Source organism: Seriola dumerili, unplaced genomic scaffold (genome assembly GCF_002260705.1).
Source record: "Seriola dumerili isolate Sdu_G_001 unplaced genomic scaffold, Sdu_1.0 BDQW01000468.1, whole genome shotgun sequence".
Taxonomy (NCBI): Eukaryota; Metazoa; Chordata; class Actinopteri; order Carangiformes; family Carangidae; genus Seriola; species Seriola dumerili.
In genome coordinates this window covers 4,565,748-4,589,297 of record NW_019174723.1, presented here as the reverse complement: position 1 = coordinate 4,589,297, position 23,550 = coordinate 4,565,748, and the positions used below count along the sequence as shown (strand labels likewise).

General features: G+C 41.1%; 1 protein-coding gene across 1 annotated transcript in view; it reads left to right on the top strand.

Moving 5' to 3' along the window:
* Positions 1–5,256: 5,256 nt before the first annotated feature.
* The window catches only part of LOC111235090 (XK-related protein 7-like), a 62,823-nt gene continuing 44,529 nt past the window's right edge, over positions 5,257–23,550 (top strand). Inside the window, exon 1 of the mRNA XM_022763409.1 lies at positions 5,257–5,864. Within this exon, the coding sequence (XP_022619130.1) occupies positions 5,257–5,864 (608 nt within the window). The remainder of the gene's footprint in view (positions 5,865–23,550) is intronic.

Below are 23,550 nucleotides of genomic sequence, written 5' to 3'. Positions count from 1 at the left end.
TGGCTTTAAAAATAAAAATAAATGCTGGCTGGAATTTGAAAAAGCCTCAAATAAATCTGATGAAATATATAACACTAATGTTTAAATTTTCAATTAGAACAGCTTTAAAAAATGCACCATTCTTACTATTCAACAAATACATCGCTCCTTGAGGCTGTAAGCAGCATAGTAGCTTAACCTTAGATGTATTTGTTGAATGCAAACAAAACAATAACATGATATTATATATCATATTATATATATATAATATTTGTTTACTTGTTTTTGAATGAGGACAGAAAATCCCAAAACTATGTTTCAGATTTTCAGAAAAAGCTACAAAATTCATTATCTAGCAGAGCAAGGTGGAAATAAGTAATAATAATAATTTCTAATGAATCTGTTCACTGACTGTGTAGGTCTGGTTAATATACTGAATGTTTTGGGCAGTATAGAGCTACCATGGTGTCAGAACTGTGCAGCTGATATGAAAAGCTGAAGTTCAGTCAGAAAGAATTAAATTTCTGTCCTCTGTTTGCAACCATACAAAGCCTGGCAGGTAACATGGGTAATTGTTTTTTTATGATTAGTGCACATGTATTATGAGGTAACAATTACAGGCCATTTTGTTAATACTGCTGTGCAAAAAAATAATAAATTAAGCAAAAACATTTTTTTGGTAATTTCATTGATTTTACAAGGAATTTGAATCACAAAAGTACAATATCAACAGCAGTATCAGCTAATTTTGTGGCCCTGTGTTGAAGAGGGGCCCTGTGCTTGCATGGTACATATTCCTGAACAAAGTGGTGTACACTGGAATTACCACAATAGGGGCCCAACAGCATTTTTTTTGCAGAGGGGCCCCTAACAAACCATCCATAAACCAATCCAGCCATATCATGAGATGGAGCTCAGAGCCCATTGCAGTTCAGTTTTTACTGTAGTTGAAGTTTCTTGTAGGAGCTGTCAGAACTGTTGCCCTGGTAACAACAGTATCTGTATGTATTGTACATACTTTATTTTGGTAATGATTTTTTTCATTTCACCAATCCTTCTGGTTGTAGAACTATTCATTTTGTAACATGAAGATAAACTGTAAGGATCCTGAAATACATTTAAATTTTTGCTTGAGTGGACCAGCTGGGAACTGAACCCCTGACCCGGGCAGTGATCCTTTCTTGCTCCATCCATGAGCAATGAAGATATTTCTAAACTGCTACAAACTTCTATATTTTACTTTCACGGCTGTTGGGGCTTAATGAGAAACTTTGCATGGTAAGAACGTAGCAGAGAGAGTTTTCTTTTTGCAGAACCTCGACTGTGTTTTTCTAAACTGTGCCAGAGTCGGAGCCGTGATGATCTGGGATCTCTAATTAGCTCCCCTTAGTCTCCAACTCATAATGGGCATCATTTATCAAAAAAAATATCCAGACAAATCTGTGTATCGCTAATATATGTCGTGAAACAAAAACCAAAACACTTCCAGCTTTGACTTACACAGCAATGAGCCATTAAAAACCATCTGGGAGTGTGATACCTGTCTTAGTCTCTCTTGATCAGACTGTTTAAATGCCTGAATTATGTGGGTGTGTGGATTTTATCAGTAGCTGCTGTCCAAGGACAAGCTTGCTTATATAAAATTAAAGCAACTCACTGAACTATCTTTAAAATAGCAGGTTAGTTCAGGCTTACTCCTGATTCTGGGGCCATAAGTGTAACATCTGAACACAGAGATGAGGAGTCAGTGGAAAAAGTCTATACTTGCCAAAGGGTTCAGTACAAAGGAAGACAGTCAATGGATCAGGCAAATAAATCCAATAAGGAATGGGCTAAAGCAAGGGTGGGTGTCAGGAAAAGTTGAAGTCCAAGCAACTTTATGGTAACAAATTACGATGTGGTTTGGTGGCAACCCATCCGAATAGCAGCGCTCTTCTCTAGAGAACACAAACTTTGGTTCTCATCAAACATTTGTTCTCAATTCTTCTCAATTCTCAAAAATTTGGAAGAATATAACTCCCACAGGCCTAAGGGGGTTTTAAAAGATTTCATTTGGTTAACTTTTTGCCTTGTGGTTTGTCACACAAAGATATAGGTTGACTGTTTGCTTTGCAGGCCCTTTAAATACAGTTAGCAAGACCAAGCATCCTGAATAAACCTGCCAGTATGTCATCTACATCAGAGCTCATATGAACTTCAACAGTGTCCTTCGTTTTGGCAGCCAGAGCAAATTATTTGACGTGACCATACTTAACTCATAAATTAATAATGTTGTAAGAAAGAAAGAAAGTAAAATACAATCGTTTTCATAAGATTGGAAAGGATTTTTAGAGTCAGGAAGTTTCTGTAACAGGGGCTCTTGTCTCCATTTCAAGGCCTATATGGGTTCGTCATGCAGCATCACCCATCAGCGAAATCATGTTAGTCTCCACATCAGGGCCAGACAGAGCCAGACCCCAAAAAAACAACTGCAGATGTGATTGCTGCTGAGGTGGTTTGTGAGCAGAGCGATAGCTTCAGATTAACAAACTGGGCTTTATATCTTGTTCCACAGACATTTTGGATTGACCCTGGCTCAGATAAGCCTCACTCGGCCCCGATGTGGAAACACGGTGGCTGATTAGTTTATTGAGGGCAGTGAAGCGCAGAGCCGTAATTCACCAAAGAGTTTTATTGCTTATTCTGCTCAGAGTTTATGGGATCTTTTCAATTAGTACGGTCACTGCTGCAAACAGACCAGTTGCTCTGTATCTTGTCAGCTTTATGCATCACTGCCTTGTTACAATCAGACAAATGCACTTTAAAGGCCCTGCTGCTAAAACTGAGAGAGCCTGTGAGGTTAGAGAGCTGCTGGTCCGAGACCAGCCAAAAAAAGGAGAAAATACTGAGTAATTAATCCCCCTCTTTAACAAATGATGCTGATGAACTCTTAAAGGTGACATCTGGTAATACTCTATTCTTTTCTTATTGCCAGAAAGACCAAAACAAAGAATAAAGTCCTCATAACAAGTACTGTCTGTGTATTCAAACCCTAACACATCTTATTCCACACACACCTTCTTGGTGCCAAAAATACTCCGACTGTGTAATAATCCTCCAGTGAAAATAGTGCCCAACAAATGCACTATTTCCTCCTGTTTGAGTAAAGTTTGCTAAAACTAAGGTGTCCATTTTAAAACATGGAGTAGCTCATTTTTAAAGATTTACATCTTCAGTATGAATCATTTGGCTTGATGTCGAATGCCGCAGGTAAGGTAAGGAAGTCACAAAGTATGTCATGATTAAGTGATGCTTTGTTGGTTTTGGTATTTTTAAAATGTAGAATAATGCCAACTAAAAAACTCGTATAGTTCACTGATTAGTTGAATTACATCAGTTTTATTATGAGCTGTCATATTTGACACCTTTCAAATTCTTCATTCTAAATGCATTTATAATAATGCATTTGCATTTCCAGGCTAATCAACATCAATATCATCCATCACAAATCATATGTATGAAGGTAACCATTCATACTAAATGTGTCTTAATATTGAAACATCAGTGGTTAGTCTGAAACAGAAAAGCCGCAAGACTTCCATACTTTAAGGAAAACAATGTTTTGGCCTTTGACAGAAAGGGTTAGAGGAATGCCAAAAACATTGTAGTTTATTCTGATTTGTTCAAAATGCAGCATCTTTGGCCCACATCTCCAGGACACCTTCACACAGCGTCATGTTTACCCTGAAGAAAAAGCCTGGTTACATGGTTTTAAACTTCCATAAGTGGCTAAATCCTCAGATTGCAGATGTGTTTGTCATTTTGGCACACAAAAAAATTTCCTTTAAAGTTTGATTTAACCAGAAGTATACTGTAGGTCAGTGGTTCTCAAACTTTTTCAAATCAAGGACCCCTAAACTGACGACCACAAACCGCCATTTGCTTAAACCAACACAAATTAGACCACAGACCGTCATTTGCTTTTAGATTTTAGATTTTTGCTTTTGATCACAGGAAGTGTTTAAACCCACAACCAAAATATCCATTCACTCTGCCACTGTGTTACTTATGGATGGAATTATAGTGAAAATAAATTATTCCCCGTTAAGCTGAGGACCCCCAGGAACCCCCACATGGACCCCTGTGGATCCTTGGACACCACCTTCAGAACCACTGCGATCGATGACAGGACAATCAATACACACCTACACTGTCTTTCTCAACTCAAATTTTCTGATAAAGGCCAAATCCTTCTGAGCATTTTGCAATGACGTAATTCATTTTTAGCACTTTTGAAATACTGTAGGCTACTCTTGGTACACATGATGTCATCAGAAACCAGGACAAATGTTATTTGCGTGACAACATATGGTTGTGAGGACACCTATGAATTATGTGCTCACTATCTCTTCCTGTGTTCTTCACACTGAACATGCAGACAACAGGTTCCTTCTCTGATGAAAGAAAATCAGCCTTTTATATCTATAACTCTGCTGAGCATATGCAGTGAGAGAGGAACACCAACAGAAAAAACAGTGGCATTACCGTTTAACCTTTCTGTTCCAGTGAGACAGCAGACTGTGGTTTTACTGAAGAGCTCATATGAATTTATACATCTGTCTGAATGTGAAGCAGGACAAAACTCTTGGCAAATAAAACTGAAAGAATATCACTGTGAGCTACTTCCTTAAAGACCTTCTGAAAGCATTTCCTCAGAATGTCTCGGGGTTATGATTCTGAGTTAATGCACATATACACATTTGAACATATATTTGACTGGAGGCACACATTGTGCAGAACCAGCACAGAAAAGAGTGGACGGGATGCAAAGCGTTCATCGGTTTACAGCATTCACAGTGAAATGATGAGTCTCCCCTCAGTGACGGTGCCAAGCGAGAAACTGATACTCAGCACCAGCTGCATATAAAACCACTATAATATGAGTTTAACAACAGTCCTGTTATGTGCAGCAGAGTGCAGCTACTGCAGGGACATAATGTAACTGGAATACATTTAATGATAGGATTTAAAAAAATAAAAGCCCTGCAGGTCACAGTTGTTTGATTTTTCTGTCTGCACGCTGAATGTCCTGGAAACATTGCGCTGGTGTCACGGTGTTAAAAGCGCTGTTAGTAATGATGCCTCACAATTAATTGGCTGATGATGAGGCTAGTTATGATGTAATCTCTCTCACTCTCTCTCTCCTGCACACAGCCAGCCCCCTCCCTTTCTCTCTCTCTCCCTCTCTCTCCCGTTTCCCCACCTCTTTCTCTGTCTTTCTCTCCTATCCTAACCAACATGGCCGCTAAGTCGGATGGAGCAGCGGTGTCTGTGGAAGATGACAACACGCCCAAGAGCCTCTCGGAGCCGGGGAACCCCGCCGCCCGGCCCCGCTGCACCGCCGCCGGCGGGAAACCCTACACCCTGCTGGACTGCTGCTGGGTGCTCTGCGCCCTGCTCGTCTTTTTCTCCGACGGCGCGACCGACCTGTGGCTGGCCGCCGACTACTACCTGAGAGGCGACTACTGGTGGTTCGGCTTGACGCTCGTCTTCGTCGTGGTGCCCTCCGCTGTCGTCCAGGTATTGAGTTTCAGGTGGTTCGTGTATGACTACTCGGATCTGAGCGGCGGGGACGGAGCGGCGAGTGGCAGCGGGACCGGCGCGGGAGCGGCAGGCGCGGCAGCCGGAGCAGCCAAGGCGGGCGACAACACTTTAAGCACCAAGGACAGCGACCAGCGAGGTGGGAGCGCGGCGGCGGGGAACGCTGCGAATGTTACCCCGATTTACACGTCCTCTGCCCCGCCTGCGACGGCAGTGAGAGTCGCCCCCCCCCAGAGATGCTGCACCGTCTGCATGTGGGTCTTTCAAACCGTGCTTCACGTCCTGCAGCTGGGGCAAGTCTGGAGGTAAGACCGCTGGGGTGGTGTGGGGAACAAGAGGGGTGTGCTTGCGTGCATGAGCGCGTGTGTGCATACCTGCTGGTGTGTATTTAATAGCCTATTTGCGCGTTGCACATGTGAGCATTGCATTCCCAGCGCGTGTGTGTAGGTGCTCCCTACATGTATCTGCGTGTGCGTGCGTCTGTGTCCGTTCATGTGCATGTTTGTGTGCGCTTATCCCCCCTCCGAAATACTGCCTTTCCTCCACATTGACTGGTGACAGAAATGTGCAGAAATCCACCAGGGAAGAGAGAGGCTCTTTGCCAAAAAGCTGAATTTGTAGCATTCACTCTATCACACAGCAGTTGTAACAGTAATAGTAAAAATATGAATTACTCACCCAGGAGCCTTTTTATTCATCTACCCCTCTTGTCTTGGCTGTGACAGGATCTGGACGGGTGCATACAGTCACTGAGCTCAAACATGCAGTTTCTTTCCCTGATGCCTCTGTCATGGTCCTGATATGTTGACAGGAATATTATCAAAGCTGTGTGGGTCAGACCCCGCTGCTTCTCTCCTCTGGCTGCTTGTCATGTTAGTGATCTTGAAACTGAGTCTTTTTTTCCCCCCTCCACACTCTAGTCTAGTTTTGGTTGAGCTCAGCGAGACGGATAAAATGTAAAACGAGAGGATGCACTGGCAAAATCTTCCATCCATAACACATCCAAGCTAATGTCCTATCCCGTGCTTTGAACTGTGTGTAGATGTGAGGCTTGCTTTGATTAAAATTCCTCCAGAACCACACTCACTCCATGTGCGACGACGTGTTGACTTGAATATGAAAGTTTCACAGCAGCAGTTCAAGTCTCCGGAATTTAATCATTTTTCAGACATTGTGAAGCATGATTAACGTCTTGATTCTTCACGTTCGCACATCATCAAGTTGGCAGTTCATCACAAATGAGACACAGCATCTATTTGATGAAACCACAGTCTACATACATCTCAATCAAAATCATGAGAGAAGTTCTCTAACAAGCATTTAAATAGAATGACAGAAAGGAAATACAAATTTAGATGTAATCATAAGGTACAAGTACTGTAATGCAGCACCACGGTTGTTGTATGGTTGTATTACAGTTGTAATACAGTCCACTGAAGCTTTGTCTGAGAAAAGCTCAAGTGTGAGCATTCAAGACTGATACAAGGCTCAAGTGGTGTGTTCAAGTACAATTTTCTGGTGCTTTTACTTGAGTCTTTCCATTTTCTGCTACTTTTCACTTCTACTCCACGACATGTCAGAGGTTCATATTGTTCTTTTTCTCCACTACATTTATTTGTCAGCTACAGTTCCTGGTTACTTTTCCCAATAAGGTTTGGCACTAAAAATCACATAAAATAAATCACATTGTTGAAGATGAAATCAGTGCCCCCCCCCCCTTGTTTGTCTATGAGTTGTTAGCAGTTCCACCATTAAGACGGATGCTTCTTTCATTTAGACAGTTGTTTCAGGCCCAATGAGGCAAAACCCTCCTACAATTCACAAAAAACAGCAAAGAGCTGAGAAAAGTCCAAAAAATGAATGCACATTTTTCTTCTTTCCAAACCCATTAATCATCATATAACCCCTCAGATTTATCTTGTGACCCTTTGGAGGGGCTCGACCTGTATTTAAAACTAGCTCCACTACAACCAGGTACAACAGTAAAAATGCTAAAGTAGTTACACATTGATGCAGAAAGAATACTTCTGTATTTTAGTAGGATTGTAAATGCAGGATGAGTATTTCTTCCACCATTGCTTGGTAGCGATGAGATTATTATGTCTTTCAGCATATTTCTGCTCATAACTGCATGTACCAAATAAGGATTTTTACATTAATGATGCATAAGCATTAAGCATAAGCATTACCTACACTTATTAAAGAATTTAAGTGAATTGACTGACAACAGATCAGACTGTCTGGTGATGCTCGGCAGGAAAACCAAAACAACCAACCAAAAAAATGGAAAAGAAAAAAGCCAAATGAATTCAATCAAGACCAAAGACTGATATCGAGTTAGCAGAGGCTGAAACAAGCCAGAGTCACAACACCCTTGAGATCAAGACAAGTCTGAGATAACAGAAAAACATGCAGCAAAGTCAGACTCAAGCCTGAGACCGAGACTTGAGCACCACTAATGTGGAAGCATTACAAGCAGCAGTGTAACATTCTGTGGTAACAGAGGAAACCTTTCAAAACACACACTCAGAAAACAGTGTCAAATTCATGTTCTGCCCTGCCGTGCCTGACAGAAGAGTCTCTCAGATGTGATGTAATAAAATAAAATAAAAATGTATTGAATATGATATTTTCTAGTGCCAGTAAAGCTGCCAGTTCAGCAAGAAGCCCTTTTCTTTCCCTGCTACTCATGTTAATGTTGAAAGTCCTGTAAGTCATTTAAACTTTTAGAAAAACGGAGCAAAGTTTTAATCATCTGATAAAAATGTAGACTGCGAGCTGCCTGTACCTTTGACCTTAGCTATTTGCTGTTTCAACCTGGTTTAGCAGCAAGGTCAAAAGACACTTTTGACTGTCCCGCTGAAGTGTCTTTGAGCAAGGCACCTCAAGCTGCCGGTGATGTCTGACCTCTCTGTCAAGGTGGAAGAAGACAGGAAATGACTGCGAATTAAATAAAGATTCATATTACATCAACTAATTCTGAAATAGAGCATGTGGGAATTCACACATGAGTATAATTACATGCAGACTCAGTAATGAACTGCATTAATGAACAACAATAAGATGCTGAGAGCTGAAGAATGAGAATGACTTGGTTTTAATGTGATAGTTGCTGCCGGGAGACTTGGACAGGTCTCAGTGTGACTCAGATTTGACTCATCTGCAGCTGAGAATTCCCAGTTCACATTTTTTTTTCTCTCCCATGTGGATTCAGATCTGATCCTCTAATATTTGTGAATAGCGTGAAAAAAAGAAAAAAAAAAAAAGTCTTGTTTTCTTAAGTCACATCTGAACCATATGATTTGCCCTGAAGAATGAAACCTACATGTGTTGTACGTTGCACTGCTCAAAGCCGGAAAATTTTCAGCTTGTGTCTCGTGTCAATCACCTGACGAAGTTTGACATCGTTTTGCATCGTGGCGGTTTGGCGGAGCCAGCGTGTGAAGGAGATGATGAGACACAGTGATGGAGAGACACAAGAACAGCTGAAAGAAAAACGTGAACTACACTGGCACGAGGGGACATGCCTAAAATCGATTAAATCGCACCTGCTCATAGCTGCATTGGACTGGAGTAATTGTAATTTTTTTTTTTTTGCAGTATGGTAAAAGACTGAAACTTATAGAAGATATAAAATTAGCAATTTTGCTCCTGCAGGCAAGTTCTTGTGTTTGTTTAAATAATCACTGTTATCTGTTAGTAAAGCAAAAGTTGCAAAGGTGGAAGTACTGTGACATTTTTATGGCACCAGAAAAAGTCTTACAGAGGAGGTCGGGTAGGTGGTTGTGTATAAGTAGTTATATATACAGTGCATTCAGACACTTTCACTTTTTTCAGTCTTTCAATACCCCATAATAACAAAGCCAAAACAGAATTTTAGAAGTTTTTGCAAATTTATTAAACAGGATAAACTAAAATATCACATTGACAAAAGTATTCAGACCCTTTACTCAGTACTTAGTTGAAGCACCTTTGGCAGCGATTACAGAGTCGAGTTTTTTTGGATATGACATTGCATACTTGGATTTGGGGATATTCTGCCACTCTTCTCTGCCAATCCTCTCAAGGTCTGTCAGGTTGGATGGAGACCGTCAGGAGGTCTCTCCACAGATGTTCATTGGATTCAAGTCAGGGCTCTGGCTGAGCCACTCGAGAGCTTTCAAAAAGTTGTTGCCAAGCCATTCCTGTGTTGTCTTGGCTGTGTGTTTAGGGTCATCGTCCTTTTGGATGGTGAACCTTCGGCCCAGTCTGAGGTCCTGAGCACTGTGGAACCAATATTTCATCAAGGATATCTCTGTACTTTGCTCTGTCCAGCTTTCCAGTTGTTGCCATTGAAAAACACCCCCAAAGCATGATGCTACTTTGGGATGGTGTTGGGTAGGCGGTGAGGGGCGTCTGGTTTCGTCCATGACATGAGGCCTAGAACTGAGGCCAAACAGTTCCATCTTGGTTTCATCAGACCAAAGAATCTTGTTTCTCTGTCTGAGAATCTTTTAGCTGCTTTCATGTGCAGAAGTGCACCATCAGGAGGGGCAAACAAGGCAAATGTTTAGGGCCCCAAGGGGAAAAGGGGCCCCCGATCGTGGCCCCTCATATAGGTACATTTTGCAGAAACTATAAACCTCCTTAAACCTCCCATAAAGACACAATACAGTGTACTGCTGCTACCCCAAACCCCCCTAAGTGGGGTCCCTGATGATGTGTGCTGTAGCTAGCATCTATTGATTGCCTGCATGTGAGGCATTTATAGCATATCTGTAAATTGTAGTGTCTGCCAATAGTCTACATGTGGGGGATGGGTTGGGCTTGGGGGTGGTCTTTGATGGGATTCTTTACCTGGGGCCCGCCAAGTCTAGGATCACCACTGTGCATGTGTGTTTTACGTCCGGCCACTCTGCCAGGAAGCCCAGATCTCAGAGTGCTGCAGTGATGGTTTGTCCTTCTCGAAGTTACTCCATCTCCACACAGGATCTCTGGAGCTCAGCCACAGGTTCTTGGTCACCTCTGTTACCGAGGCCCTTCTCCCTCGATTGCTCAGTTGTGTGCCTATTCAAATCATGTTCAATCAATTGAATTTACCACAAGCTGACTTCAATCACTGTTGTAGACACATCTCAAAGATTGCATCAGCAAACAGCCGCTGAGCCCTTTTTTTTTCTTTGGTATTCAAATCACCGGATTAAGGGAAAAATCCCTATTTTTGCTGACTTTTATCTTTCTCTGTCTTTATCTTATATTTCTCTGTCAGTCATTAAAGGATAAATCCATGTAAATGAGTGTAAATACTGAGAGAAGCAAGAACATAGTGGAGATTACAGTCTGTTTTACATGTTTTGGGTTTTTTTTTACTTCATAGGTATTTTCAGCATCAGTGTGAGAAGCAGGAGATTCTTTATTGAACTCAAACATCAGGTTTAGGTCAATCCCTCATTTTCCCAAGATGTTCAACAACCATGTGTGAAAAATCCCTATGAAGAGACACACACAGGCGAGTATTCACAGCTGCAGGAGCGGGACGGGTCCCAGAATGCATTGCAGTGTGAAGACAGGTTAAGGTTTTAATCAAGGTCAACTCACCTTTTGTCGACTGGAGACTCTCGCTCTGCTGTTGTATGATTTTTTCCATCAACATTTAAAATCCACAGCTGAAAAACAGCAAGGTGACATTACTTTACCCTGGGGGTTGTTGAAAGGCATTCTGGGGATTGTAGGAAATCCCTGACTGAAGCTGAAGCAGATAAATCATTTTTTTGGAGAACATGGGTTAACTCAAGTGTTTTTTCAGCACTTTATCACAAAATAATCTTGATTTTGTTGATCATCATAAACTGAAGATAAACAGCATGTAAGAGGATTAATTGATGTTTTATTTTAAAGAGATGAACTGACTGCAAATTGTTTAAAGTGATAGATATTGGAATTAGTGTCAGTCACAACAAGCCCATATCAGTTGACCCCTAATGGAGTGACTTCTGAGGAATGTTCAGCCATGATGGCCGGTGTTGCTCTAGGGATGGGAATGTCAGTCTCCTTGTTGAGTCCACCACTTTTGGTCGGACTGAAAAATCTCAAAAGCTACTGGATGCATTGTCAAGAAATTTCATGTACTCAACACATTCTCTCCCCCCTCAGGATGAAATAATTAATTTTTCAAGAGCCATCATTTTATTTTTAAGACCAGATTCCTGCTAAAGTAATGACATTTCCATTAGCATCAGCTGTACATTGTGCTCAGTGCTAATTAGGAAGTGTTAGCCTGCTAACACGCTATGGCTCTGTTTGGAACCGCCTGCTAAAAGGTACTGCCTATTACATACTCAGTGAGCATGTACTGCACACACCGCCATTACCAACCTGACTGTTCACACTGAAGTATACAAACAGTATACCAGAATGCATTTTGCACCAACTGGCATTAACAGTGAGTAATATTTTTTGCTCATAGAACTGTTAATATGTCACTTTATCAAGTTTGAATATTTTTTTGTATGTAACCATGGAGATGTTCAGTATGGGGTCAGGTTATCTAACTAACGCTTGTTTATAAATCTGCTGTAAGGTTTTCGGAGATTTTAGGGAGAGCTGCTGGCCGACATTGTGCAGTCTGAAGAGACGCAATGCATTGTGGGGCAGTTGAGTATGTCCAATGAGCTCACAGTGCATATTCAGAAATTCTTGCTAATGTAGTGTACGTCGGGGCATTTCTCTTGCATGTTTGCATTGTCGTTGCGAGCGTGTAAACATCCTCAATTAGCATTTAGCTCAGCTGTTTTTGCAAGTACTGCAACCTCCACAGAGGTGCTAGCATGGCAGCAGACTGTGCAAACATCCTATCATCTTCTGACATCATGTTTTTTTTTTTTTTGTTTGGATTATAGTTTGACTCTTTTTCATTCATTTAAGTCGCATTTTTTGCTCTTATTTATCACCACATTTGCTACGCTTTGTGTGTTTTTTCTTTTCTAAAGGAGCAAATCAGACTTTCTTCTTCCTGTTTTTAAAACTATGAAGGAATGTCTTCACCCTCACTGACATACAGACAGCCTGACACGGAGGCAGATTCATGGGCAGGCGGACAGGCAGGTGGAGAGACCAACAAAGCATCAATGGTCAGCCAGCGTTGCAGTTTTTAGGACAATCCAATTGGTTCCTGCCCGTGCCAGACCAGATCAATCAATCCCGGAGAGAAGTAATTGAATTGGTTCCAAATGGTCACTCAGCTCAGGTGGTCTGACTGTTAGCTGTGCCCGTCAGGACACGGCTAATAATCAGCCCGAGTGGCTAACTGGCAGCCTCATTGTAGCTCAATACGCTGAATCATTCAAAACTGTGTGTGAGTGTGTGTGTGTGTGTGTGTGTGTGTGTGTGTGTGTGTGTGTGTGTGTGTGAGAGAGTGTGTGTTGAAGGAGGGGTCACCTCACTGTTCATTCACAAATGAAGTGACTCTCAGTGAATATTGCTCTTACTTTTCATTTTAATTACAAGACCTGTCACTCAGAGACTCTTTAAATGGTGGCTGCCAGGGGTGACGAGCAATTGGAGGAGTGTCAATAAAAGGAAAAAATGTTCGCAGGTCGTCCTGTCAGGTCTTTTACTGTTATGATCTGTGGTCCTCTGTAGACTTGTAAAATATAACTTTGGCCTTTTTTCGGACCTGGATATTTGTTTCTGTTCTTTCCAACACATAAACATGGGCAGTGAAGTGTTTCGGGGGCCGAAGCCAAACACAGACACTGGGTCTTCTTTATCATCTAGTCCAGTTATTGTTTATCTTTATTTGTCTTAACATCAGACCTTTTCACAGAGCGCTGCACCTGCTGATTCAGTGATGTACTGCAAAGGTTTCCACAACAAACTGAATAATAAAAAAGACTCTTCTTCTGCTACTCTAGTTTGCGTTAGTTCTCATCTAATGATTGTTTCTACTTTTGGTAGTTTTGATTGGCCTTAAATACTAAAATGGGTGTAATTCACTCTCTTTTACTAGTGGCATTCTAAAGTCACAGTTTAATTGATATCCATTGGTGCATTTACTGCTACTACAGAAAGGTACACTGATATATTGTTTACAAATTACATTATGACAATATGTGTGTGTGTTATTTAGAATGGAATTTGGACACTGTCTTTTGTTAGACCGAGGTGTGTGAGAGGGTGGAGATGACATCATAATTAGGAGGGAGGAGTCTGATTGTTAATCAGCAGTCTACGTGACACACCTGGGAAGAGCTGGAGAGAGGGAGGCTAGAAGTGCCCTGGGTTTGTGTGATGTTGAAAAAATAATCCCAAGGAAGCAGGTTTTTTTTTTTTTTTCGTCTTTGGTTTGGACTTTTCATCTTGTACCACTAAAGAAAACATGAACTGCCTGCAACAAGGTGAGGAGAGTGTTGGTCCAAACTCAGGAGACATTACAGACAGCCAGGAACAGGCTCTCAGGTTGGGAACTGCAGGTGGAAGGTAGGAATTTTTACAGTTTGAATGCAGTCTTGTATGGTGGACAAAAAATTACAGAAGTATAAATTATTAATTAATTAATTATTATTAATAAATATATAAATGATAAATAAGTAAATAAATAAAGAAATACAGAAAAAATAAATAAATGTAGAAATGCTTAAATAAATAAATGTAAAAATACAGAAATAGAGAATATTCATTACCAAAATGTTATTTTGCATTTATTTATGTATTTAATTATTCATTTGTGCTGTTTTTTATTATTTGTACTTTTGCAGTAATTTTTCTGTCCTTCATAATCTTTTAATATCAGATTCAAGTCATAAAAGAGGGCTGCTCTTTTTGTTTGAATCTGGTTTGGAGGTTTATTTCAATTCACTCTGCTCTAAGTAGAATAGATAGAAAAATATTAACTTTTCAGACTTACCATGCTTCAAATGCATGTACTGAAATATCTTACTTACTATCTAACTTTTATCTTCCTCAAGTTTCCCTTGATTGTGAAACTGCTGGAGCATTTGTTCTCTCTATTTCTTACCGTAAACTGTAATTTCCAATGTCCTTTTCCACATCTGAAAATTGCCAACAGGAGGAACTGATATCTGCTTCATTGTCTGTTTAAACGTTTTGTTTGCGATCACGGAAAGTTGAGGAGCACAACCTTAGACGATCAGGGGGTAAACAGAAAACAGCAGCTGCTCCATTTCAGTAATGATAATGAGACAGTAGGTGGTTATCAAATACATTAAACTCTGTGATAAACAACACGCCTCGGTTAACGGTTGTATCACTCTGGGTCTTTTTGGTAAAGTCATCTGCTGTGACAGGACTGGAGAGGTTTCTTTAAAGTTTTTCTGCATGGTTTTTTTTTGGGGGGGGGGGTTTGGCCTTAAGGTATTATCCTGCAGCATCCAATGGCCTGCAGGGACAAGAGAGCGATTCTTGAAAGTCAGACACAAACACACACAGACAGATACAGTGTAATAGACTTGTACAAAGGCAGACAGACGTGTGTGGTAAACCAAACATCTCTTTCAAAGAATTTTTTTTTTTGTCTCAGCACTCGATGCATTCACCAACATTTTCAGAAACTTTGTTAGAGCGTAAAACAGACCATTTTTAATATAACATGATCTTAAACCCAAAAAACTCTTTGAGGCTCCTCAAAGAGTTTCTTTCAGATTGAAGCCGGCACACATTTCAGAAGCCAAAACACCAGTCTAGAATTTGTTTGTGGCCGGACAAAGGCAACTTCCCCCAAAGGGTCTGTATGTAATTGTTTTGGTCCCCACCCAAGTACGATTGCTGTGTTCAGATCAGCCAAAGCAAAATGTACCCACAGCGAAAACGAGCCAGAGCCAGATACAACTAAACAACTTATAGGTTTGAAAACCCCCTGAAATAAATTGGGAATGGTGGTGAGACATCTCCACAAAGATCTTGAGAAACAACAATGTGAAATCTAAAGTTCAGTGCCTAAAAATAAATGCACATTTTAAAGTTTTATTGTGACCCGACTAAATCACACCTGCAATGATCATGCTGTGTAATCAGCATCTCGATATGACACACCTGTCAGATGGACGGATCATGGCAAAAGAGAATTGCGGATTTCAGTTTCAAATTTGTGAAGAAAATTTGACATAACGAAGCCTTTCGTGTCCTTAGACAAAGTCTTAGCTCCTTAATTTCAACTCATGTAAAATGAGAGCAAAAATACGTGTTACATTTATATTTTTGTTCAGTGTATTTTGCTATCTCTGAAGTTGAAGTTTGTGTGGTGTATGGCAGCGTATACATCACTTCCTGTTAAGGAATATAAAATGGCGACGCAGGTTGATTTCTTGTATACTAACTGCAAAGAAGTCAACTTGAAAGATTAGCATGTAGTACATACTGTATACAGTTATGGAAGTGGGGCACAGCAGAGGGTAGTGAGCACAGCTAGCTGCAGGCTGATTGGCTAGCTGTTGCCTACAAACAGTTTTTTGTTGATTGTGTGGCAAAGTTGTAACTTGTCTGTTCCATAGTGGCCGGGGGCAGGTGAAGGAACACACTGAATTTCAAAACATGTCTGTTTAAGAATTTGAAATCCCGGGACTGTAAATGTACATAGGTTTGTGTAAAATTCAATAGTTATTGATTATGAATAAAAATATGCCCGGAGGGAAGTTTTGATGATCCACAGCCTTCTACCTGCCTGTCTGTCTGTCTGTCTGTCCGTCTGTCTGTCTGTCTCACTGTCCATCTCTCTCTCAGTCTGTTTCTCTGACTGATGTTCTGTCTCTCTGTATGCTCTCCTGTCTGTCGGTCCATCAGACTGTACTGAATAATTCACTACAGCCCTTGAGGGAGCTGTCAATCACATTTTGTGTGTGTGTGTGTGTGTGTGTGTGTGTGTGTGTGTGAAAGGATCTAGCATTTCCTGCTAGCTGCCCCTGTCATCCGATCTGTCTCTGTCACTTGCTCTCTCTCTCTTTCTCTGTTTACAGTCTATGTCTCTCTGCTTTTGCTTTTACTTGTTAACCTGAAATCAACACAGAGACAGGACGGGCGATATGGAAGCGTGAGTGGGGGGTGGGGGTGGGTGGGGGGGGGGGCGGCTGATTGCATTTAAGAAGTTTGAAAAGTCTGACCAGTGCTTCTGATCCTCGCACTCCAACGTGTTTGTGTAACTGTATGTAGGACAGAACATGTAGTTTGCACCTGCTCAGTAAGTGTATGTGCTGCAGTGATGCATGTTAGCATCTGCCTTGCATGTGGACACACACACACAAACCCACACATATACTGTATACTGTACCAGCAACACATTAGTTCCAAATCCAATCATGCGCCCATTAAAGTGACACATGACCATTCAAGCACTAACTTATAGAATAATTTCCAGACGACAGTCCACACACCACAGCTAATTAATTCACTGTGGAATAATTGACCATTTTGACTGTGTTAATTCTCCACTCCTCATCATGAAGACAGTGTGTGTTTATGCCCAGCTGTGTGTCGGTGTGTGAGAGCGAAAGACCTGATCTCCTCGTCAGAGGAAGTAGAGCCTGGCTGCTGTCACACTGCTGAGTAGTGAAAGTGGTATGCATGTGTGTTAATGTGCAGGACAGTGTCTCAGGTCTGGCAGTGCGTGTCTGTGTGAGTAGAGGGTTAATGTTGTGTAATCTTTATTGATTTTATTTGTGCCATGGGCGTTGGTCAAGATGAAGTCTGCCCTGACTTTTGACTTGAAAGAAAATGGTTCCTCAGTGATTTGTTTTCCGCTGTTGTCTGCCATATTCCCCCTGTGAGTTTCTTCTTCTTTTTTACCCTCTTTCATTTCATAGCGCCACCACGAGGAGTCATGAAGTAGTGACTCTGGTAAGTCAGATTACTGGGGGAATCCGTTTAGAGCACCTGCATGTTTTAATAAAAATATAGATATTTGGCGCCAGTGTATGGATAATGCAGTGAAAGAGGAATTTTGTCCCAGCTCTAATTCACATGGGCCTTAAAACCTTAAAACTGCAGTCAGCACTGGTGACACCAAACAGCCCATTTGTGTGGTTGATTTATCAAACGTAGACAGGAGAAACAGGCTGTTCTCCAACGTGTTCTAATATTTTCGCTTTTTCCAACAGTTAAGTCTTTAAATCAATCAAAACCAAATTTGTGTGCAAAGCAAAATGAAAAGCCAGACTGTAGTTGCTTCTGTGTAGCTCCTGGTAGAGAAAGGAAAATAAACAAAAGTCAGACTGTGATTAAAATCTCAAAGTGGGCTGCATTGTTCTGTATTCCTGAGGAAACTGAGTTTTCGTCTAGCAGGGGCAATTTCTTTGCAAGAATGAGACTTTACAGATGTACATGGACATGAACTGGAGTTTGTTTCTACGTGAAAAATGTCACAAAACCTTTTCATGTCTAACCTGATGTAGTCATTCATGCTGAAAGGGGAAGAAAGACAGACACAGGTACAATGCATATCTAATGCACATGACTCTAACTCCTCATGACTGGATCAAGCACAGTTATTCAGTGTATAAACATCCTCAGCAGAGTCCTCAGCCTCCTGAACAGTGAACCATCTCGCTGCTCGCTCTGAGCCTCAGAGCTGCTGTAATGACCCAGTTTCTCCTCAGGGATCAGGAAAGTTCATCTTGTTTTACAGCCCTTTGCTCTAAATTAACCGCTCAGTCCGAATATCTTTGCTTTGCAATTTAAATTAGATCTTTATCCCGTGATGGACGGGGAGAAACGGACTGTGTTTCAACATTTTTGTTGGTAGATGGAGGGTTTTATAGTTAAACTGATGGAGGGTACCGGCTTCCCTCCTCAGGGTTGATAGATAGATAAATAGATAGATAGATAGATAGATAGATAGATAGATAGATAGCGCAATGAGATGAGACGTTTGCTGCAGCTGTAGCTGCTTCTCTGTCCTGCCAGAATGGATTATTTGAATGTATTTTGTATCTATGTATTTTCATTGTATTGAGCTCTTACATGTGCAGCTGTGAACCATCATGCCTTTTTTCCTAATCAGCTGTCACGTAGAACAATATGTATATGTAAAAGAATAGCATGATATCCCATGATATTATGTTCATATTGGACGATTCAGCTTCATATGATTTACGTCAACAACCAGTGTCAGTGTGGGAATTAGTGCAACCTTCACGTAGCCGGGTGGGATGAATGTTTCCTTTTTCTGTGTTTTGAACCCTGATATTTTCCAAACCTTGCTCATATTGCTTTTGTCATGCTTGGATGTTGAAGATAAATAAGGATTTTAAACATTTGACATTTAAATGTTTTGACATTTAACATTAATTTAACATAATCCAGGGCTTTGCAGAATCAATATTATTGTCTGGTTGCTCCCTCTCTGAGAATGCCACGCTGTCGAGATACTGTGTGTGTAACTTACATTTCAAAAGACTCGCTTTTGTTTGTTTTTAACAGCATCAAATGATCTGCATCACAATCGGCATCGGGACTCTGTGGGTTTACCTGTTTTCAAAGTCAACAATTGCTCTTAATTAAACAACAAATCATTTGTTCTTGGCCTTCAGATTGAGATATAAGTGTTTTTCTCATCTGATGCCTCGACTGAAAGGACAGCATCTTTTCTCAGACACGCTATGATTAATGTTTGGTTGGATTTTGGCACAAAATTAGCAAATGCAACACGATAATGTCAGAATTATACGGAGATGTAAATAATCAGGTTTCTTGGATAGGGGTCAATGATACATCACAGGAACAGTGTGCATGTAAAGATATTAATCAACAGATGATGCTGATGGCATGACACAGAACAGAAATTGAATAAAGTAAAATTTGAAATAATAGAAGCTTTATAGAATTATTTCTTATTATATAAACATTAATTGTCAAAAAAGCGCCAAAAGCGTTGAATGTAAATAATTGGTTTTCATGGGAAGACAATCTCTTGTGCCAGAAGCAGCAGCATGTGGCACACGGAAACCATTCTGAGGTATAAATAAACCAATACAGTTACTTAGTCACTTGTGTCTTCTTGGTCAGTTCAAGCTCCACTAGTAGCATCACCTAAATGGCAGCTTTATGTCGTCAGTGAGTTACTGATGCATAAAGTTCAGTCGTGGCCCCAAAGCATTTTCCTTCCTTCCCGCTGCCAGTTTTCAGTTTGCAGATTTACCAGTTTTAACATCCATGTTCTCCTCATGGTCTCAGTGCAGATTTAAGACCAAAAACTGGTGATAGATGGATGGACAGATGGAGGGATGATATTGATAGATGGATGGATAGATAGATAGATTAGATAAATGTAATCTGGGACAGTGCATGGACTCGGGCCTGCACAGAGTTTGTTAGTTTATCTCTGTGTGCGCTTCAGTGGTGCATGTTATTAGCATGTACCCTGCAGGTGTACACACACATACATACGCGGAGACGCACCGATTTTTCTTTCTCTTTTGCTCTCTCTCTTCCTTTCGTTCATACAAACACATTCAGACACGTTTCTCCTCGAGTGTGTGAACTTTATGTTCAAAGCCCAGAGGAACAGTTGTATCGCTGTGGATTCTAGTTTTCTCTCTCTGAGCTCTCTGAACTCACACACTCTCTGATCTGTCTCTCTGGATTTTCCTCTGTACGACTATGTGTGTGTGTGTGTGTGTGTGTGTGTGTGTGTGTGTGTGTGTGTGTGTGTGTGAGAGGAAAATCCTCAGAATGTGAGGACCTTATGTCTCTTCAGACTAAGACACAGGGACAATTTTAGGGTCGGAGACGTAAATTCAGTTTATCACTTTTATCAATTCCTATTTTGCTTCTCATTGTCTGCGCTAATCAGAGTAGTTGTTCATTCTGTATTCTGTTCCTGAAAGCTTTTCCATTTTGTGCTCACACTCGCAGTAACCATGTCTTTCCATTTTCGCCTTCATTGTGATAGAGACAGTGAGAGAGAGAGGGGAAGGTTGGGAGAGAGAGAGGGGATGACATGCAGCAAAGAGATTGGATTCGAACCCATGGCCACTGCAGTTAGTCTTATTCATTTTGGATATGGAGGTGAGCCGTGGCTCTGGTGGTAGAGCAGGTTGGCTGCTGATCCCTGAGTTGGCAGTTTGGTTTGACCCCATCCCAGTTTGCATCAGAGAGGGCATCGGGTCTAAAACCTATCCCAAGTCAAACATGAGGATATGTGGATAAGGGAGCAACAGCATTCATTACATGGGAAGTTCAGTACATGACTCACTTGCAGTAGAAGTGACATGGACAAGGACATGGTTGCTATGCAACTACAGACATGGAAACTGTTTGTTTACACATCCAGGAGATACAAAGCAACATTAGCATCCTATTGGAGTCGTGTTTGTGTCCACCTGACAAATGTAAGTCCAGCACTCACTCTCCTTTTACCTCTGGTTTGTTCTCCACCAACTGAGAAAAACTATATGGCACTTCAGCTTCGAGATGTTCCACTTTCTTCACCAGCTAGTCAGAGACATTACCCATCTGTTGTTTGATGTCGGACCGGTAGTGTGCAGTTGGTTTATCAGAGGTTTTTGGACTAATACAACAGCCTGCTGTGGAACACACATAAGTTCCAGTTCCAGCAAAATTCGATTCATTTCAGTGCTGCTAATTCACTGGCTGACATTGGCAGGTACCATTTCAACATCACAATGAACTTCACAGCAGCAGTTCTGAATCATGGTTTCAGCCATTCTGTTTCATTTTCTGGCTAATTGCACATCGCTCTTGGCCTGCTGCGTCCTTTTTGTTTAACAGTGTTGTAGACTGAGAAATAATAGAGTTCCGCTGCTGTTGAGCCAAACCTGTGGAACTGTGAACCATCTATTAGAGCACATAAGCTCATGTCCCCGAAATAAAACATGAGGTATCTGATGTAACACTATCAGCTAGGCTCAGCAGTCTTTCTGTACACACAGCCTGAAATTCTGACTGTTTTGGCCCCCGAGTCTTTAAGCATATTCTCTATAGTTTAGACAACCTCGCTTTAGAGAGGCAGTTTTTTTATATTTACTAAAGAGTTTGACCTTAATTCAGAGGATGACATCTACTCAATTTGGTGATTCCCTGACTTTTCATCAAACACTATTGTTGGGTTGGCATTTCTGTTTCTCAGTGAAATATCTTCTCTATAATATCTAACAACTATTGGATAAATTTGCTATGAAACTTTTAAAACATCCATGGTCCCCAGAGGATGAATCCTCATCACTGGTGTTCCCCTGACTTTTCATCTAGAGACAGCAGCAGGTCAAAGTTTTCAATTCAATTCACAAAATTCATGAAATTTTGCCACAGACATTCATGTTCTCTACAGGAGTAACTGTAGTAACTCTGATGACTCCCACATCTTTCATGTAGTGGCATCACCAGATCAGAAATAAATAAAAAAATTGAACAGTTTTGTTTATGGCCAAATACTATCAAAATGTTAGACAATTTTGCATTTGGGAGGGGTGTCTTATTTAATCCCAGTCACTCAGTGGCGAGTGATGATCTGTCCTGCCAACATTATGTTTTGGTCGACATGGACACTGAGGTCATTGTGACCCATAGGTACGTTTTGTCAGGCGACATCTAGTGGCCGTGGGACAGGAGCAAAGGGAAAAGTGTGGTGATGTAGTATAAAGAGCAACAAAGTTAGGAGGAGGTTGGGTGGATGGATGGGTCCAACAAAACACAGGAATAATCCATGTTTGTTATTATTGTAACCATGACAACAAAGATAATCAAATGTTAAGGAAGTACTCAAACCAAAATCACGATCTTTTCCTAAACCTAACCAGGTAGTTTTTGTGCCCAAACCTAACCAGGCCATGACCATTTATTATTGTAACCATTGTGATGAAGTTAGGTACACCGCTGTCAGTGCAGCCGCATGTTTAGTATTGTTACCATGACTACCAAGGTCTGGTTTGCCCGCTGCTGTAGGAGCACTATTTCAGGAGACACTCCTATGGGTCGTGTCAGAGGGTTGAAAAAAAGTTCAAGTTGGAGGATTTTGCAGCATTTCTTAATGTTGCCATTGTTTTGTCTCTGGCACAGGAGCATGATGTCCAATTCTTAAACAAGCCAATGAAAGCTTTGTAGGTGCAATGTGTCTTTCCAACCAGGGAAACAGCTGTCAGGTCAGCGTCAAACCTACAGTATTTGAATCGATGAACAAATCAGACGTGCTTGCAGCAACTCCATGACATAAAATAGATAAAACATGTTATACAATTAAACGCCTGCATAGTGAAAACAAACAGACTTGTTCACAGCCTGCAGTCATGTGAAATGTACGTCGTCGTCATGTTGTGTTGATTTACGCTCGCGTCTGATCAGCCCTCTGCTGTTTGTGGTGAGAAACGAGGCTCTGAGGGCTCTGATCAATCAACAGCCTACTCACAGCACAAAGCCTCTGCTCTGTTCTGCTCTCGTTTCCCTCCTCTCTGGACTCGACTCCAGTCTAAAGGAAAGTATAGTTGTTAGAGGGAAATCGAGAAGTATGCTGATAGAGGAATATGCCACATTCTATTTATTGCAGATTCATTGTGTTTGAATTTGTGTTGATGATTTTTCAGAGAAGTCCCTGATTTTTTTTTTTTTCTACGTACTTACTGTATTTATAGTTTGCATATTTATCTGTCTCTTCTTTACTTATTTACATCCTCTTTCCTAACTGCATGTTGTACAATTATAAAGCAATTCAAAACTCGATGGAAGAGTAGACTGCTCCTTCTCCTTCCCCTGGTAATCCTTAAACTGGCACTATCTGTTAGCATGTGCCAAATTTACAGTCTCTCGCTCCCACTACCCAATCTCCCCTCTTCTCTTCTTTCTTGTTTTGTGCTCAAGCACAAACGCCCCCTGTTGCTGATTGGCTGGAATAGTGTCATGTTGACTCGGTCCAAGCCAGAGACCGGACGGCGAGCGGACCGTGAGGAGATATTCACTGAATTCGACAAAACGTGAACTGGACTCGAATCGTTTACTCCACCTTGAAGCGCTGCCATTCGGAGGCAGATTAACAACATTTCTATCATTACA